Genomic DNA, 19,258 nt, shown 5'->3' on the forward strand with positions numbered 1-19,258 from the left:
GTTAGTGCCCTCCACACATGTTCGCTTCCACTGTCCCTTCCTGTCCTTGCCCATGACACGCTCATGGGTGAGATGGGCTGGATGCACCACCTGGTTCTTTTTGCCCCTCAGCTCCGCCATGAACTGCACGCCCACATACTTCCCACCCAAGTCTCCTTGCTGCGCGTCAGGAGGAGCTAAGGAATGTCAGTGGCAACCAGGGAGGGCCCATGTGCCCGAAGGAGGACAGTGCTGCCTATGGCCTGGGTCCCCACCAACAGACTGGAGCCTCTCTACCATTCTGAGATGTGCCTGGAAGCCTCCCACCACGGTCAGCTAGCCCAGGCCCCTTACCCCACATATGGCAGTGGGGCCCTGGCTCACATATGCCTGAGTGTGTGTGTGTAGGGGGGCTCCCTTATCCCCTGCCGTGTCCTTGGGCTTCTCTCGGCACATGTGCTGTGCGTTAGTAGAAAGTAAACTGATCTCCCATCTGTCATCTGCTGTGTGCTTCCATCCTGCATTAAATCACACTCAGCATTTACATGTCCAGAGGTCGTGTGGGGTGTTTTTTTTTTTTTGGACATTTTATGCTGTAGGAATTCTGTGCGTCCTCGCAGCTACCCCTGTCCTTCATGCTCCCCCAGTTCTTGGTTTGCACCTTTATCTGCTCAGTTTTGTTCTGACACCAGCCACACGTGCGGCTCTTCTTCCTCTGCTCCTAACCACCGGGAGCTCGGTCAGATCTCATAAACCCAAGGACACGGCCCTCCAGACGGCCAGCTCTGCTCACAACCTCAGACACCAGTGGCGAGCTTGGGAATCCCCATGACATTCTCCCTTCTGTTGGCGACAAGTTCAGAGGTTCTCTCAAGCTCCTCGGGATATGAGCCATCAGCTCAGGGGTCCCCAGGCCCCCTCACTTCTGACCTGCTGGCTCCCACTGCTCACTTAGGATGACTCACAAAACTCACAGAACATGCTATACTTATGATTACAGTTTTATTATAAGAAAAAGGATACAAATGAAGAGACACATAAGGTGAGGCCTGGGAGAGTTTCCAATGGAGAGATTCCGTGTTCCAAAAAGGGACATGCTATTCTCCCATGCGCATCAATGTCTGTCACCAACCAGGAGCTTCCATGCCTAGAGCCTTATTGGGGCCTCAGTACATAGGCATGATTGAATCAGTCCTGCCCACTCATTCAGCATCAATGTCTGTTATCAACCAGGAGCTTCCATGTCCAGAGCCTTACTGGGGCCTCATTACTTAGGCATGATTGATTGAAACAGTCCCACCTCTTTACTCCCTGAAGTGGGCTGATATTGCCTGGCCAGTCCCCCTGAGTCACTTTGTTGGCATAAACCCTTAGGTGTGTTCTGAGGTCTCATCAAAGGCACTTCCATCACTGGGGAAATTCCAGGGTTTGAAAGTGTATTTCTCAGGAGCCAAGGACAAAGAACAAATTCTTTGGGTAAAGTTAATGTAAACCTCACAAGCTCTCTCAAACACTGCTAGTGTGGATGTACACTGGTACAACTGTTTAGGAGGTCAATTTGATTCATTATCTAAAGCCTGGAGTCCCTGGGTGGTGTAAACAGTTAATGTGCTTGGTTGCTAACTGAAGGCTGGAGGTTTGAGTCCACCCAGAGATGCCTCAGAAGAAAGGTCTGGTGATCTATTTCTGAAAAACCAGCCATTGAAAACCCTTTGGAGCAGAGTTCTACTCTGACACATTTGGGATCACCACGAGTCGGTGTCGACTTGATGGCAACCAGTAATCTAAAGCCTTAAAAATGTGTATCCCTTTAACCCAGTGTCATGGATTGAACTGTGTCCCTCCAAAATATGTGTCAACTTGGCTAGGCCATGATTCCCAGTATTGTGTGGTTGTCCTCCATTTGGTGATCTGATGTAATTGTCCTAGGTGTTGTAAATCCTAATCTCTGCCTGTGGTTAATGACGTAAGATTAGGTGGGATACAGCACCTTACTCAGGTCACAGCCCAGATCTATTGTAAGGGGAAATTCCCTGCGGTGTGGCCTGCATCACTTTTTATCTTACAAGAGATAAAATGAGAGAGAAGCGAGCAGAAAGATAGGAACCTCATTACCACCAAGCAAGAAGAGTCAGGAGCACAGCATGTCTTGTGGACTTGGGGTCCCTGTGCTGAAAAGCCCCTAGCCAGGGGAAGATTAACGACAAAGACCTTCCCCCAGAGCTGACACAGAAAGCCTTCCTCTGGAGCTGTCACCCTGAATTCGGACTTCTAGCCTCCTAAACTGTGAGAGAATAGTTGTCTGTTAAAGTCACCCACTTGTGGTATTTCTGTTAAAGCAGCACTAGATAACTAAGACACCCAGCTATTTTATTCCTAGGAATTTATCTTAAGGAAATAATTAAGGATCTGTGCAAAAACCAATGGATAAATATGTTAATCACAGAATATAACAGCCAATAAAAGAAAAACACAAAACCAAACTGAAATGACCTAAAACATCCCAACATAGCAGTTTGATTAAGTATAGAGTTATTTTATAAGTCTATAAAAGTATTGTTGAGAAGTGTATTTATTAACATGGAAAGAAGCTCATGAAATACTATTTTGTTCTCTCTTATTTTCTTAAGATGGAATAGTCCTTTTTTTTAAAACTCCAAATCACCCTTCACATTGCCTCCAGAATTTTTCTCCCCCAGATCAAGGCCAGTCCTGTCCCTACCTACAGGATAAAATTCCTAGCTTAGTATACAAGGATCTTCGTGATATAGCCTTGGCCATCTTTCTCAGCTTCGTGCCCTACAGCCTTGTCTTAGTTTCTGGTGCTACTATAACAGAAATACCACAAGTGGATAGCTTTAACAAAGAGAAATTTATTGTCTCACAGTCTAGTAGGCTACAACTCCAAATTCAGGGCATTAGCTCCAGGGAAAGGCTTTTTCTCTCTGTTGACCCTGGAGGAAGGTCCTTCTCATCAACCTTCCCCTAGATTAGGAGCTTCTCCATGCAGGAGGAACCCTAGGTCCAAAGGACTCATTGTGCTCTTGGTGCTTCTCTCTTGGTAGTATGAGGTCTCCACTCTTACTTGCTTCCCTTCCCTTTTATCTCTTGTAAGATAAAAGGTGCTGCAGGTCACACTCCAGGAAAACTCCCTTTACATTGGATCAAGGATATGACCTTAGTAAGGGTGTTACAATCCCACCCTACTCTTCTTTAACATGAAATTACAATCACAAAATGGAGGACAACCACACAATAATGGGACTCATGGCCTAACCGACTTGATACCTATTTTGAGGGACACAGTTCAATCCACGACAGGCCCTATCTCCTATATCTTATGTTCCTTCCACAGGAAACTTCTTCTCACTTCCCAGTCACACCTGAGTGCACATCACAATTCCTCCCCCAGAATGTTCTCTCTGTCCCTGGTCGCTTCACCTGGAGAACTTCTATTCATCATATCAGATGGTACCTCCTCATGGTGGTTTTCTCATATCACCTACAGCAAGGCTGGTTTCTCAGCCTCCTGTGTGCCTCTCACACTTTGTTTCTGTCTCTGGTATGGCACTACCATGCTATATTATAGTTTATTTATTTGCAAGTTTGCTAAAGCATGAGTGGTTCAGGACAAGCACCATGTATTATTCATCTCTGCAGCCACAGAACCTAGCACAGAGCCCTGCACACGGAAGGCTCTCAAACATCTGCTGAATGACGGGCTAGGTGAGCAGACAATCAAGAAATATGTGTGCTGAGCTCTGAACCTTTAAAAAATGGCATTCAGTGTTATAATCAGACAAAATGAAAAGGTTAATTGGATGCGAATTTTATGCTCTAATTGCTATTATGCTGCACCATAATTAGGCATGAGTGAAGAACAGTTTGCATAAATGACTATGATACTGCTGTTATATAAGCCCAATTTTAAGTGGTTTTTCTTTTCTTGCTTTGTACATCTTTACAACAGTGGTATATTACTGTCCTAGGGTAGTCATGGAAATTGCTACAAACTTGGAAGGCTTAAAACAACAGAAGTTTATTCTCTCAGAGTTCTGGAGCCTGGAAGTCCAAAATCAAGGTGTCGGCAGGGCCATGCTCCCTCCAAGTCCTCCCAGGGTTCCCTAGGCCGTGGCAGCCTTACTCTAATCTCTGCCTCTTTCTTCACATGACCATCTTCTCTCTTCTCTGCATCTATATCTGAGTCTCTTCTCTTCATGTAAAGACACCAGTCATATTGAATTAGGACTCACCCTAATTCAGGATGACCTCATTTTAATTTGATTACATCTGCAAAGACCTTATTTCTGAGTAAGGTCCCATTCACAGGTAGGAAAGGTTAGGATTTCAACATATCTTTTCGGGCAACACAATTCAATCTATAACAAGTGGATAATTTAATCTTAATTACATACATATAAGGACATACACACGTATACACAATGCTGATTACTGTTATCATTGGATGTCAAAAAAATTGCAAAATATGGGCTATGGCACTCAGAAGCATTTGAGAATTCAAGTGTGTAATATAATTATGCTTGTATAGATGAGTGTCTGGGTGTTGTATCTGTGAGAACTACTGGAGATGACCAAAATTTAGCAGAAGTAATGTCACCAAACCAGTGTGAACCACAAGTACCTGGAGAAAATCCACCAGTTATGTAAGATTATAGAGGCTTCTGCATATGAAGTGAAAGTACCACATATTTCATAATGACAAAGGTGGGTGTGGGTCTAAACCAGCTAGTCTATCTAAAGCCACCTGTGACTCAGCACAATGCTGAGAAAGCAGCACTCGAGGCCACGAAGAGGACAACATGAGGTGGAGCTATACGGACAAGAGAATCCAATGGAAGCTTCTGCCACATTCCTTGTAAGAGGGATTGGCCATCAACTCATGCAAAACAGTGAATGGTAATGAGTTCCATCTGTGCTCTAAATTTAAATGAGTGGGCATCATCTCTTAGTATCAATAAACGTTTAAATTGGTATATCATACCGGTTAACTATTATTTGTATCCTGGTCATTAAGCTCCTTACCTTAGGCCCATGGGCAGTTTCTGGAAGGTTCCTCTGAGAGCAGGGAAGGGTGAGAAAGGAAATCTGCATCTCTGGCCCAGAATCAACCCAGACTGTTCTCTTAGCCTCCTCAGTGCCCACTGAGTGTCTCAGCAGTCTGCCATCAACTGGGGACGAGTCCGGGTGATCTGCTTCCTTCTCTCTGCCAAGCAAACACAGGCCTGGTACCCTGAAGAAGGGCTGGTCAGTTCTTCATTCCAGGTGCCAAAGGGACAGAATCCAAACCACGTGAATTGATGAAAATTTGGAGCTGTGTCCTTGATCTAATTGCACCGTTGACAGGAAGGCACACAAAACCTTTCTTCCTTTCTTGTGACTGTCTTTTCCTATACACCCAGTGCCTTAGCCCTTTCAAGTAGTGTTGTCAGATAAAATACAGGACATCCAGTTAAATTTGAATTTCAGATAAACAATGATTTTTTTTTTTTCTTAGAGTAAGGATGTCCCAAATATTTCATGGGCTCTGGGCATCTCCACTGCCTCTGGCGTGGGCAGTCTGCCACAAACATATTGTCTTTCCATCCTCCTCCATTTTTTTTTTTTTTTTCCATTGCTCAGTGGAGAAGTATCTGGAGATGTGTGAGAGGAGAAAGAACTTCAGGGTTGGGGTGGTCTTGCTCCCCGTTTGCCACCTTGCTTCTATTCTTTCCAGTTCCCTTCCCCACATTTGTTGACACACCTATACCAAGCCCATTGCCATTGAGTCAATTCTGACTCATCACGACCCTATAGGACAGAGTAGAACTGGCCCATAGGGTTTCCAAGGAGCAGCTGGTAGATTCAAACTGCTGACCTTTTGGTTAGCAGCCAAGCTCTTAACAACTGTGCCACCAAGGCTCCTGTTGATACACCCAAAACCCAGTACCCAGTGCTGTCGAGACACAGTACCTATAAAATCATGTATCTTGGGGGGGGGGCCAAGATAGCTGACTAGGTAGACGGGACCTCGGATCCCTCTTGCAACAAAGACTCGGAAAAACAAGTGAATCGATCACATACATGAAAATCTACGAACCCTGAACAACAAACACAGATTTAAAGAGTTGACCTGAGTGACAGAGACGGAGAACAAACAACTACGGGGAAGCAGCGACTGTTTTCAGAGCCTGGAGCCAGCATCCCAGTCAGGTAACCTTGGCGCTGGGCTTAGGACTGGGCACAGCGGAGCTGAACACAACATCCTGTGACGGCACAAACACAGGGCGCAGCCCTACCCCCCTGAACTGACCCTGGGAGTGGGCCCATCCGGTCCAAGCGGGCGGCACGGCGATGTGGCTGGTGGGAGGAGAAGTCCCTGGGAGGCAGTGACTGGTCTTGGAGCCGGGAGTACAGCGTCCCAGCTGGGGAACCTTGGTGCCAGGCTTAGGATTGGGCACAGGGGAGCTGAGCACGGCATCCTGTCACTGCACAAACACGGGGCGCAGCCCTACCCCCCTGAACTGACCTCGGGAGTGGGTCCAGCCATCCGCACGGGTGGCGTGGCAACGCTGCTGGCAGGAGGACAAGTCCCTGGGAGGCAGCGACTGGTTTTCGAGCCGGAAGTGCAGCGTCCCAGGTGGGGAACCTTGGCACCAGGCTTTGGATTGGCAGCAGAGGAACTGACCATGGCTTTTGCGGGCCTGACCCTAGGGGGCAATCTCTACACAGCCAGCACACATAGGCAACACGCCCCTCGGGTATCTCAGATAAAATAGTCACCCCAAGCAAGATAAGCAACTTTGGCTATATTCCGGGGTGCTACTCTCTCCTGTTTATCTGAACCCTCCCCTCCCCTTCCCAGGTGGCTTCATTAACATTGGAATTTCCTGAGCCAGAGGGAGAACGGCTCCGGCTCCACAGCTTTGCTTTTCCCTTTTTTTTTTTTTGGTATTTTCCTAACCCATTCTTCTGGCCTGAGAGAAGCAACCACAAAAAACCCAGGGACCAAAAATCCTTCCCTAATTGGACTAAAAACACAGAACCAGCTCCAGCCAAGCATATATGATCCATATCTCGGGCTTTCATCCCTACAGGGAACAAGGTGGCTATTATAATGCAAAGGCATTTCTGATAGGGATCTGACTGCATTTTTTATTTAGCGGATTTACTGGAAAAACAAGTTTCCCAGGTCTGATATCTCTGCTTATTCAACAGAGCCCTAACTGACCCACAACAGGGAACTGAGGGCTGAAGCTCCCCCCAGACAACCTAGCCTCGTGCCTTAGGGGTCTAAGGAGGGTGACACCTACCAATCTGTAGAGGTACTTGCATTGGGGGCCTAAGGTACAGCTACAGAGCCCTCCCACCAAGGTGCTTTAGGAATAGAGACACACCTACCTCACTGACACTTGGGGGAAGCCTGCCAGCATCCTGCCCCCCTCCTCGGAGTGTGAATCCCAGCTGCTACTAGAATCTGGTGCACACAACTATCACTACTACTTCTCAAGGTGGATAGGTGTTAGGGTGCAGCACACACTTGATGACCCAAAATCAGATTCTACTCAAGAATAGTGAATAGACTCAGGCATATATATCTGGCAACAGCCCAAACCAGCTGGTAATAGGTCATCAAGGGCTACAACAATCAAGACAGCACAATCTAGTAGCCCATCCACGTATATTGAAAGAAAACAAAACAAGATAAGACTCAGTGAGCAAATACAGAATAAATCACTATAATATCTTAGTGATGGCTCGGAGACAGCAGTCGATATCAAACCACATAAAGCAGACCATGACAGCTTCTACAACCCCCCAAACAAAAGAATCAAAATCTTTCCCAAATGAAGATACATTCCTGGAATTATCAGATACAGAATATAAAAAGCTAATTTACAGAATGCTTCAAGACATCAGGGATGACCTCAGAAATGAAATAAGGCAAACTGCAGAAAAATCCAAGGAACACACTGATAAAACAGTTGAAGAACTCAAAAAGATTATTCAAGAACATAGTGGAAAAATTAATAAGTTGCAAGAATCCATAGAGAGACAGCATGCAGAAATCCAAAAGATTAACAATAAAATTACAGAATTAGACAACGCAATAAGAAGTCAGAGGAGCAGACTCGAGCAATTAGAATGCAGACTGGGAAATCTGGAGGACCAGGGAATTAACACCAACATAGCTGGAAAAAAATCAGATAAAAGAATTTAAAAAAATGAAGAAACCCTAGGAATCATGTGGGACTCTATCAAGATGGATAACTTGCGTGTGATTGGAGTCCCAGAACAGGGAGGGAGGACAGAAAACGCAGAGAGAATAGTTGAAGATCTGCTGACAGAAAACTTCCCTGACATCATGAAAGACGAAAGGATATCTATCCAAGATGCTCATCGAACCCCATTTAAGATTGATCCAAAAAGAAAAACACCAAGACATATTATCATCAAACTTGCCAAAACCAAAGATAAAGAGAAAATTTTAAAAGCAGCCAGGGATAAAAGAAAGGTCTCCTACAAGGGAGAATCAATAAGAATAAGTTCAGACTACTCAGCAGAAACCATGCAGGCAAGAAGGCAATGGGATGACATATACAGAGCACTGAAGGAGAAAAACTGCCAGCTAAGGATCATATATCCAGCAAAACTCTCTCTGAAATATGAAGGCAAAAGTAAGATATTTACAGATAAACACAAGCTTAGAGAATTTGCAAAAACCAAACCAAAGCTACAAGAAATACTAAAGGAAATTGGTCAGAAAACCAATAATATCAGATACCAGCACAACACAAGGTCACAGAACAGAACATCCTGATATCAACTCAAATAGGGAAATCACAAAAACAAATTAAGATCAATTAAAAAAAAAAATGCTCAAAACAGGGAATCATTGAAGTCAATATGTAAAAGATCACAATAATCAAAAAGAGGGACTAAATACAGGTGGCATACAACTGCCATATGGAGAGGGATACAAGGCGACATAGGACAATACAGGTTAGGTGTTTACTTAGAAAAATAGGGGTAAATATTAAGGTAACCACAAAGAGGTATAACAACTCATAACTCAAAATAAAAACCAAGAAAAACGTAACGACTCAGCAAACATAAAGTCAGATACTATGAAAATGACGATCTCACAATTTACAAAGAAAAACGTCTCAGCACAAAAAAGTAAGTGGAAAAATGAAATTGTCAACAACACACATAAAAAGGCATCAAAATGACAACACTAAACACTTACTTATCTATAATTACGCTGAATGTAAATGGACTAAATGCACCAATAAAGAGACAGAGAGTCTCAGACTGGATAAAGAAACACGATCCGTCTATATGCTGCCTACAAGAAACACACCTTAGACTTAGAGACACAAACAAACTAAAACTCAAAGGATGGAAAAAAATATATCAAGCAAACAATAAGCAAAAAAGAAGAGGAGTAGCAATATTAATTTCTGACAAAATAGACTTTAAACTTAAATCCACCACAAAGGATAAAGAAGGACACTACATAATGATAAAAGGGACATTTGACCAGGAAGATATAACCATATTAAATATTTATGCACCCAATGACAGGGCTGCAAGATACATAAATCAAACTTTAACAGAACTGAAAAGTGAGATAGACACCTCCACAATTATAGTAGGAGACTTCAACACACCACTTTCAGAGAAGGACAGGACATCCAGTAAGAAGCTCAATAGAGACACGGAAGACCTAATTACAACAATCAACCAACTTGACCTCATTGACTTATACAGAACTCTCCACTCAACGGCTGCAAAGTATACTTTTTTTTCTAGCGCACATGGAACATTCTCTACAATAGACCACATATTAGGTCATAAAACAAACCTTTGCAGAATCCAAAACATCGAAATATTACAAAGCATCTTCTCAGACCACAAGGCAATAAAACTAGAAATCAATAACAGGAAAACGAGGGAAAAGAAATCAAATACTTGGAAACTGAACAATACCCCCCTGAAAAAAGACTGGGTTATAGAAGACATCAAGGAAGGAATAAGGAAATTCATAGAATGCAACGAGAATGAAAATACTTCCTATCAAAACATCTGGGACACAGCAAAAGCAGTGCTCAGAGGCCAATTTATATCGATAAATGCACACATACAAAAAGAAGAAAGAGCCAAAATCAGAGAGCTGTCCCTACAACTTGAACAAATAGAAACTGAGCAACAAAAGAATCCATCAGGCACCAGAAGAAAACAAATAATAAAAATTAGAGCTGAACTAAATGAATTAGAGAACAGAAAAACAGTTGAAAGAATTAACAAAGCCAAAAGCTGGTTCTTCGAAAAAATTAACAAAATTGATAAACCATTGGCTAGACTGACTAAAGAAATACAGGAAAGGAAACAAATAACCCGAATAAGAAACGAGATGGGCCACATCACAACAGACCCAACTGAAATTAAAAGAATCATATCAGATTATTACGAAAAATTGTACTCTAACAAATTTGCAAACCTAGAAGAAATGGATGAATTCCTGGAAAAACACTACCTACCTAAACTAACACATTCAGAAGTAAAACAACTAAATAGACCCATTACAAAAAAAGAGATTGAAATGGTAATCAAAAAACTCCCAACAAAAAAAGCCCTGGCCCGGACGGCTTCACTGCAGAGTTCTACCAAACTTTCAGAGAAGAGTTAACACCACTACTACTAAAGGTATTTCAAAGCATAGAAAATGATGGAATACAACCTAACTCATTCTATGAAGCCACCATCTCCCTGATACCAAAACCAGGTAAAGACATTACAAAAAAAGAAAATTACAGACCTATATCCCTCATGAACATAGATGCAAAAATCCTCAACAAAACTCTAGCCAATAGAATTCAACAACATATCAAAAAAATAATTCACCACGACCAAGTGGGATTTATACCAGGTATGCAAGGCTGGTTTAATAGTAGAAAAACCATTAATGTAATCCATCACATAAATAAAACAAAAGACAAAAACCACATGATCTTATCAATTGATTCAGAAAAGGCATTTGACAAAGTCCAAAACCCATTTACGATAAAAACTCTCACCAAAATAGGAATTGAAGGAAAATTCCTCAACATAATAAAGGGCATCTATGCAAAGTCAACAGCCAACATCACTCTAAATGGAGAGAGCCTGAAAGCATTTCCCTTGAGAACGGGAACCAGACAAGGATGCCCTTTATCACCGCTCTTATTCAACATTGTGCTCGAAGTCCTAGCCAGAGCAATTAGGCTAGACAAAGAAATAAAGGGCATCCAGATTGGCAAGGAGGAAGTAAAATTATCTCTATTTGCAGATGACATGATCTTATACACAGAAAACCCCAACGAATCCACCAGAAAACTACTGAAACTAATAGAAGAGTTTGGCAGAGTCTCAGGTTATATGATAAACATACAAAAATCACTTGGATTCCTCTACATCAACAAAAAGAACATCGAAGAGGAAATAACCAAATCAATACCATTCACAGTAGCCCCCAAGAAGATAAAATACTTGGGAATAAATCTTACCAAAGATGTAAAAGACCTATACAAAGAAAACTACAAAGCTCTACTACAAGAAATTAAAAAGGACATACTTAAGTGGAAAAACATACCTTGCTCATGGATAGGAAGACTTAACATAGTAAAAATGTCTATTCTACCAAAAGCCATCTATACATACAATGCACTTCCGATCCAAATTCCAATGTCATTTTTTAAGGTGATAGAGAAACAAATCACCAACTTCATATGGAAGGGAAAGAAGCCTCGGATAAGCAAAGCATTACTGAAAAAGAAGAAGAAAGTGGGAGGCCTCACTCTACCTGATTTCAGAACCTATTATGCAGCCACAGTAGTCAAAACAGCCTGGTACTGGTACAACAACAGGCACATAGACCAGTGGAACAAAATTGAGAACCCAGACATAAATCCATCCACGTATGAGCAGCTGATATTTGACAAAGGCCCAGTGTCAGTTAATTGGGGAAAAGATAGTCTTTTTAACAAATGATGCTGGCATAACTGGATATTCATTTGCAAAAAAATGAAACAGGACCCATACCTCACACCATGCACAAAAACTAACTCCAAGTGGATCAAAGACCTAAACATAAAGACTAAAATGATAAAGATCATGGAAGAAAAAATAGGGACTACCTTAGGAGCCCTAATACAAGGCATAAACAGAATACAAAACATTACTAAAAATGACGAAGAGAAACCGGATAAGTTGGAGCTCCTAAAAATCAAACACCTATGCTCATCTAAAGACTTTACCAAAAGAGTAAAAAGATCACCTACAGACTGGGAAAGAATTTTCAGCTATGACATCTCCGACCAGCGCCTGATCTCTAAAATCTATATGATTCTGTCAAAACTCAACCACAAAAAGACAAACAACCCAGTCAAGAAGTGGGCAAAGGATATGAACACACACTTCACTAAAGAAGATATTCAGGCAGCTAACAGATACATGAGAAAATGCTCTCGGTCATTAGCCATAACAGAAATGCAAATTAAAACCACGATGAGATTCCATCTCACTCCAACAAAAAAAAAAAGTGCGGCTGGCATTAATCCAAAAAACGCAAAATAAATGTTGGAGAGGCTGCGGAGAGGTTGGAACTCTTATACACTGCTGGTGGGAATGTAAAATGGTACAACCACTTTGGAAATCTATCTGGCGTTATCTTAAACAGTTAGAAATAGAACTACCATACAACCCAGAAATCCCACTCCTCGGAATATACCCTAGAGAAATAAGAGCCTTCACACAAACAGATGTATGCACACCCATGTTTATTGCAGCTCTGTTTACAATAGCAAAAAGCTAGAAGCAACCAAGGTGTTCATCAACGGATGAATGGCTACATAAATTGTGGTATATTCACACAATGGAATACTACGCATCGATAAAGAACAGTGAAGAATCTGTGAAACATTTCATAACATGGAGGAACCTGGAAGGCATTATGCTGAGCGAAATTAGTCAGAGGCAAAAGGACAAATATTGTATAAGACCACTATTATAAGATCTTGAGAAATAGTTTAAACTGAGAAGAACACATAGTTTTGTGGTTACGAGGAGGGGAGGGAGGGAGGGTGGGAGAGGGTTTTTTACTGATTAAATAGTAGCTAAGAACTGCTTTAAGAACTGCTTTAGGTGAAGGGAAGGACAATACTCAATACATGGAAGGTCAGCTCAACTGGACTGGACCAAAAGCAAAGAAGTTTCCGGGATAAAATGAATGCTTCAAAGGTCAGCGGAGCAAGGGCAGGGGTTTGGGGACCATGGTTTAAGGGGACTTCTAAGTCAATTGGCAAAATAATTCTATTATGAAAACATTCTGCATCCCACTTTGAAATGAGGCGTCTGGGGTCTTAAATGCTAACAAGCGGCCATCTAAGATGCATCAATTGGTCTCAACCCACCTGGAGCAAATGAAAATGAAGAACACCAAGGTCACATGATAACTAAGAGCCCAAGAGACAGAAACGGCCACATGAACCAGAGACCTACATCATCTTGAGACCAGAAGAACTAGTTGGGGCCTGGCCACAATCGATGACTGCCCAGACAGGGAGCACAACAGAGAACCCCTGAGGGAGCAGGAGATCAGTGGGATGCAGACCCCAAATTCTCACAAAAAGACCATACTAAATGGTCTGACTGAGACTAGAGGAATCCCGGTGGTCAGGGTCCCCAAACCTTCTGTTGGCACAGGACAGGAACCATTCCCGAAGACAACTCATCAGACATGAAAGGGACTGGACAGTGGGTAGGAGAGAGATGCTGGTGAAGAGTGAGCTAATTATATCAGGTGGACACTTAAGACTGTGTTGGCATCTCCTGTCTGGAGGGGGGATGGGAAGATAGAGAGAGTTGGAAGCTGCCAAAATTGTTCACGAAAGGAGAGACTGGAAGGGCTGACTCATTAGGGGGAGAGCAAGTGGGAGTATGGAGTAAGGTGTATATAAACTTATATGTGACAGTTTGACTTGATTTGTAAACGTTCACTTGAAGCTCAATAAAAGTTAACAAAAAAAAAAAATCATATATCTTGCACAGCATGAGTTAGTCTCTTGCCAAGAGGTCTCACTGGGGTTAGGATGAGACTGATTCCGGTGTAACTTTTGGACTTTATGCTACAAGAGTGTCTTCCCCTTCCTGAATTCGAGTCACATAACAAAGTTCTCATTGCATAACTTAGTCTTGGAACTACAAGGTCAGCGGCACGGGCAGTCCAACCAGTCCCTCCTTGTTTTACATCCCCCTCTTTGAAATTGCTGGACACTGCGTCCTCCTGCCCACCTCACCCCAGTGCCATGAGTGCTCCATCCTTGCTAAATGAATGTTGTGAGTGTGATTTTATACTGAGACCTGATAACACTTTGGGGTCTGGGAGGGTAAAGCCACAGCTCTGGACATGACAGTGAGGCTTCACCTGCTGGAAGAAGTCATTCTCGATGTAAAGCAGACATTTGGAGTGTCTTCTCAGATCAGAGATCTGAGTTCTCAGAGAACTTCCCACAATAGCACCCACCCACCCACAAGAGTGAGCCTGGACAGCCAGGTTTATATCACGTGACTGCCCTTCCCACCCTATGGCCACATTTGACTGGACCAAGAATGGACAACTGACATAAGCTGAGCCAATTGGATTTCCTCTTCAGGACCAATCCTTCTTTCTTGGCTTTAGGACCAAGACCTCTACCTAGTTTCTGCATACAGCTGGAGTTGAGGTTCCCTAGACACAGGAACTGTGGGCCAGTTACGATCAGATAAATGCCCTGCCTGTTGAAAGAGAATGATGACGTGGAAGCTGGTCAAGTTGCTGGGAACAAGCAGAGATAAAGTGGAGCCCAGGAAAGAGCAGAGAAAGTGTTCCAGGCATTGGGTACATACCCCAGATCTACGGATGGGGTGAATGGCATGCTTCTCAAGTTGGTTCCTGGAAAAGGAGCTGATGGCTCAATCCATTCTCCAAGGAACACAGGCAGTGGGGACAGGAACCAGAATAGAAAAAGGCACCACATATTTATCCTTTTGTCATTTTTTTGTGACACTGATGGACAGAGATCAGCTAGGCAGGCTCTGGGAGAAAGAGACTGGGATACCTCATATGGGGAGTATCTCTGTCTTTCTCTTTAAAGGGCCAGGCTTTGGTGTGTGTTAGGGCAGGGGAACAAGATGGTGATATGGAGGCTGTGGCAAGGGCCCATGTTGGGGCTGGAACAATTGAAGGCTTCCCAATATGAAGTAACTGAGGGCCAAAGCAGGACTGGATCCAGCCCACCCCTGCTCCTCTACCACCTGCCCAGCACTTAATCCCCACACCCTGTGCCTTTTGATAGTTGAGAAAAGGTCCTGTGCTAGCCCTTCAGCCACCAGAGGAAAAGAACAAATGGAATCTACGGCTTCAGAGACACAAAGTCAGAGGGACTTTATTTAAACAGATTTTAATTAGAACTAAATCAGAGAGTTTTGTGTGCAAAAAAGCATTTTGGTTTTTAACTTAGAGCCATCACCCCATATTAGTTCTGATGTGTACGATCTGAGTGTGTGTGTGTGTGTGTGTAGGTTGGTGTCCACCCTTGTATGAGTGTCTGTGGAGGACCCACCAGTTTATGTAGTATGTCTTTTTGATCTCCGTGTACTGACAGGGTGTGCTGGAGTCTTGTTCCGGCTATTCATTCTCCTTAAAGAGTCCTGAATCCCCTTTAGTCATCTTCCCTTTTCCAATCTCCCCAAAACAAGGATGCTGGGAGGTGTGCAGCTGAGGATGGTCCTGAGGGCGGTCCTGAGGTATTCTAGGCCACGGCTGCCCCACTGGGGTGAGGCTTCAGCTCTCCGAGTCCAGAGGGTAGGAGCTGAAGGTCCCGGAGCAGTTCCGGAAGCGCAAGACCACAAACACGGCAGTCCCCAGTAGCAGGAGGGCGCCCAGGGCCCCAAAGAGGATCCCGAAGAATGCTCTGAGCTTTATGCTTAGATGCTCACAGTGCTTGCCCCAAGGCATGTAGATGGAGAAAGGCACACAGCTGGGGACAGAGAGAGGGGCACGATCAGGAATGGGGGAAAGCCCGCCCTCAGCCTCCCCACCTTCTCCTCTTCTGCGGGGCCAGAGGCGGTTCTCCTTGGTTCTTGGAAAGGGAGCTGAGATGGCTTGACAGGCTAGGCTCACCCACTAGCGAGAGAGGCCGGAATCAGCCCTGAGGCCATGCTGAAATGAGGCCACTGGACAAAGGAGGCAGGCGTGGGCCTTAAAAACATGTGAATTTACCTGGAGACAGGTCCATGAACGCAGGGATGGGGGTTGGCTAGCCACAGATGAACAAGCTCAGCCTGCCTCAGGCTGCTGAGCCCTGCCCCCGGAGACTGGCCCTGCCTTAGAGAGCTAGCCCCGCCTTCAGCCCCACCCACTCCATCCTTTGCCTGGCTGGGGCAGAAGGGATTGGGGACCGGGCACGTTGAGGGAGGCTGCACTGGGGCCCTAGCCTGGGCAAGCCGTCAGAGAGGGCAAAGGAGTGGTGATGCCCATCTCCCTCCTAGCCTGCAGACATACTGCACTCCACTCCCGGGAACCCTCAGACTGTGAATGAACAAACAGGTCCTAGGGCACCAGCTTCAGATGACCTCCCCTGACTGAGTACTCTTAGGGAGCAGCAGGGCTAGGCCTAGCCACAAGCTGGTTGGTTCCTTTTCCACGCCGAGACAGCAGGGTGCTCATCGAAGAAACAAAATCACGCAGAAGAGGGTAAGGATTTTGGCTTTGCAAACCCTACCCTACTTAACTTCCTGGGTCCCTTGGACAGGTTACTTATCATCTCTAAGCTGCAGTTTTCTTATCTTTAAAACGGTCATAATAATATTCACCCCGTCGTTTGTTTGCATTTTAGAGGTAATATAGTTCTCATAAGGAAAACCTGGTGGTGTAATGGTTAAGTGCTACGGCTGCTAACCTACAGTTCAGCAGTTCTAACCCACCAGGTGCTCCTTGGAAACTATGGGGCAGTTCTACTCTGTCCTATAGGGTCGCTATGAGTTGGAATTGACTGGATGGCAATGGGCATAGTTCTCACACACAGTGTTGTTGCTGTTGTTAGTTCTTGTTGAGGCACTCACAAATCCTTTCCATTGTCCCCCTTTCTCTGATTCGTGTTCTCACTCGATTACAAAGCAAACCATCCTAATTTTCACATACCATGAGGTACCATGGTATTCCTGGACACTTTGCAGTATCTTGAACCAGCTTGGATTCCTCAGCACTGTCCTTGTGCCTCTTGTCCCTTACCCCACTCACCTGCACTGAGGCCCTTCGGGCAGGTGCTGGCACTGGCCTCCGTTCTCACAATAACCCTCACTGCATGGGGACACACAGGTGAAGCCGTTCTGGGGGCTGTAGACCAGGTGGTAGCCCTTGTAGCCACTGCAGTTGAAGTAAGTCTCCAGTGTGCTCAAGTTCACTGTCAGGTAGGACACAGATGAACACCAAAATCAACTAACACCGAATCAATACCTTTGAATCCTTTCATGCCCCTTGGGATAGACTGTTGCCCACCCACTTTTTCTACCTCTCAGGTTCATTGGGAAGCTGTTTTCCCATTGATCGTGCATGCTGCTGCAAGGCAGGGGCCTTTATGACTGTTTGAAACCAAAAAAAAAAAAAACAGGCGTGTGCTGCAAATTGCTGTTTCTACAGGGTGTTGTATGGGATGTGTGCATTTTTGGTAGGAAACAGAAATTTTGAAAAATTTTCTTTGGGACATCGTATGTCCCCCTGAACTCTAAGGGTCGTCCAGGGCTAGAATAGCAGGGCAACGTATGTCCCTTGGGTCAGATCGTTGGTGGGGGCCAAAAAAATAAAATAAAAATCCTTATTACCTTCCAGAAATTCAACAGCACTCAATGATTTAGCATGCTTCTATTAATGAAAACACATGGTATCAATAAACAATTCAAAGCAGAAAATAATTGGGTCTTGAAAGAAAGAGTCAATAATTCCATTTTCAGGGGGTTTAACCTCAGGAATAATTTGAAAGTGCACAAACACCTATGTGCATGGAAGTCCAGGTCAGTATGGCTTATGATAGCAAAAAACAAGGAGAGGGAGGGGCGAATAACCTTAATGTTTAACAGGAGGGGTCTTGTTAAATTCATTGCTATATAACCTTACCAAAGGAATGGTGTGCAACCAGTAATACAATGGTATAGAAAAAGCAGTGGTTGAGAGCAAGTGCTCTGAAGCAGTCAGACCTAAGTTGGAACTCAAACTCATTTATTAACTGGTTGTATGATCTAGCGAAAATTCTTAACTCTCACAGTCTCAGTTTCCTTATGTTTAAAAGAAAATTATAATAACACCTACCGTGCTGTGAGATTTAATGAGATAGTATATCCAGAGCACACAGTACAGTGCCTGACATATAGTAAGGACTCAATAAACAGTAACTATTGTTATGGCAGAAACCCTGGTGGTATAGTGGTTAAGAGCTGCGGCTGCTAACCAACAGGTCAGCAGTTTGAATCCACTGCTTGGAAACTCTATGGGGCACTTCCACTCTGTTCTACAGAGTCGCTGTGAGTCAGTAATTGACTTGACAACAGTGGGTTTTTGTTGTTACAGCAGAGCCCTGATGGTGCAGTAGTTAAGAGTTCTGCTGCTAACCAAGAGGTCGGCAGTTTGACTCCACCAACGGCTCCTTGAAAACCCTCTGGGGCAGTTCCATTCTGTCGTTATGAGCCAGACTCGACAGCAATGGGTTTGTTTTTTGGTTTTATTATTATGGCACTGTATTTAAAATGAAAACCCTAGTGGTGTAGTGGTTAAGTGCTACGGCTTGTAACCAAAAGGTTGGTGGTTTGAATCCTTCCTTGGAAACTCTATGGGGCAGTTCTACTCTGTCCTATAGGGTCGCTATGAGCCAGAATCAACTTGATGACAATGATTTTGATATTTAAAATATAATACACTTATTAAAACATTATTGTTGTTGTTAGGTGCCACGGAGTTAGTTTTGACTCATAGTGACCCTACAGGACAGAGTAGAACTGCCCCATGGGCTTTCCAAGGAGTGGCTGGTAGATTTGAACTGCCGACCTTTTGGTTAGCAGCCTGAGCTCTTAACCACTGTATCACCAGGGCTCCACAGAAACTAAGTTTTCTAAGTGGTAGAAAATTAACTGGAAATGATTTATTGAATGAAAACATCATTATGAAATATCAAATAGGAATACATGATATACAAGGTCATATGTTCAC

At 43.9% G+C, this 19,258-nt stretch overlaps 1 protein-coding gene across 1 annotated transcript in view; it reads right to left on the bottom strand.

The window, feature by feature from the left end:
• Positions 1–14,974: 14,974 nt before the first annotated feature.
• Positions 14,975–19,258, bottom strand: part of MUC4 (mucin 4, cell surface associated) — a 41,026-nt gene continuing 36,742 nt past the window's right edge. The window contains exons 24-25 of the mRNA XM_064295050.1: positions 17,300–17,462; positions 14,975–16,037 (exon numbers count right to left, since the gene is read on the bottom strand). Coding sequence (XP_064151120.1) covers positions 15,842–16,037; positions 17,300–17,462 — 359 coding nt within the window. The 3' untranslated portion in view covers positions 14,975–15,841. The remainder of the gene's footprint in view (positions 16,038–17,299; positions 17,463–19,258) is intronic.

The sequence above is a fragment of the Loxodonta africana genome, chromosome 1 (assembly GCF_030014295.1).
Source record: "Loxodonta africana isolate mLoxAfr1 chromosome 1, mLoxAfr1.hap2, whole genome shotgun sequence".
NCBI lineage: Eukaryota > Metazoa > Chordata > Mammalia > Proboscidea > Elephantidae > Loxodonta > Loxodonta africana.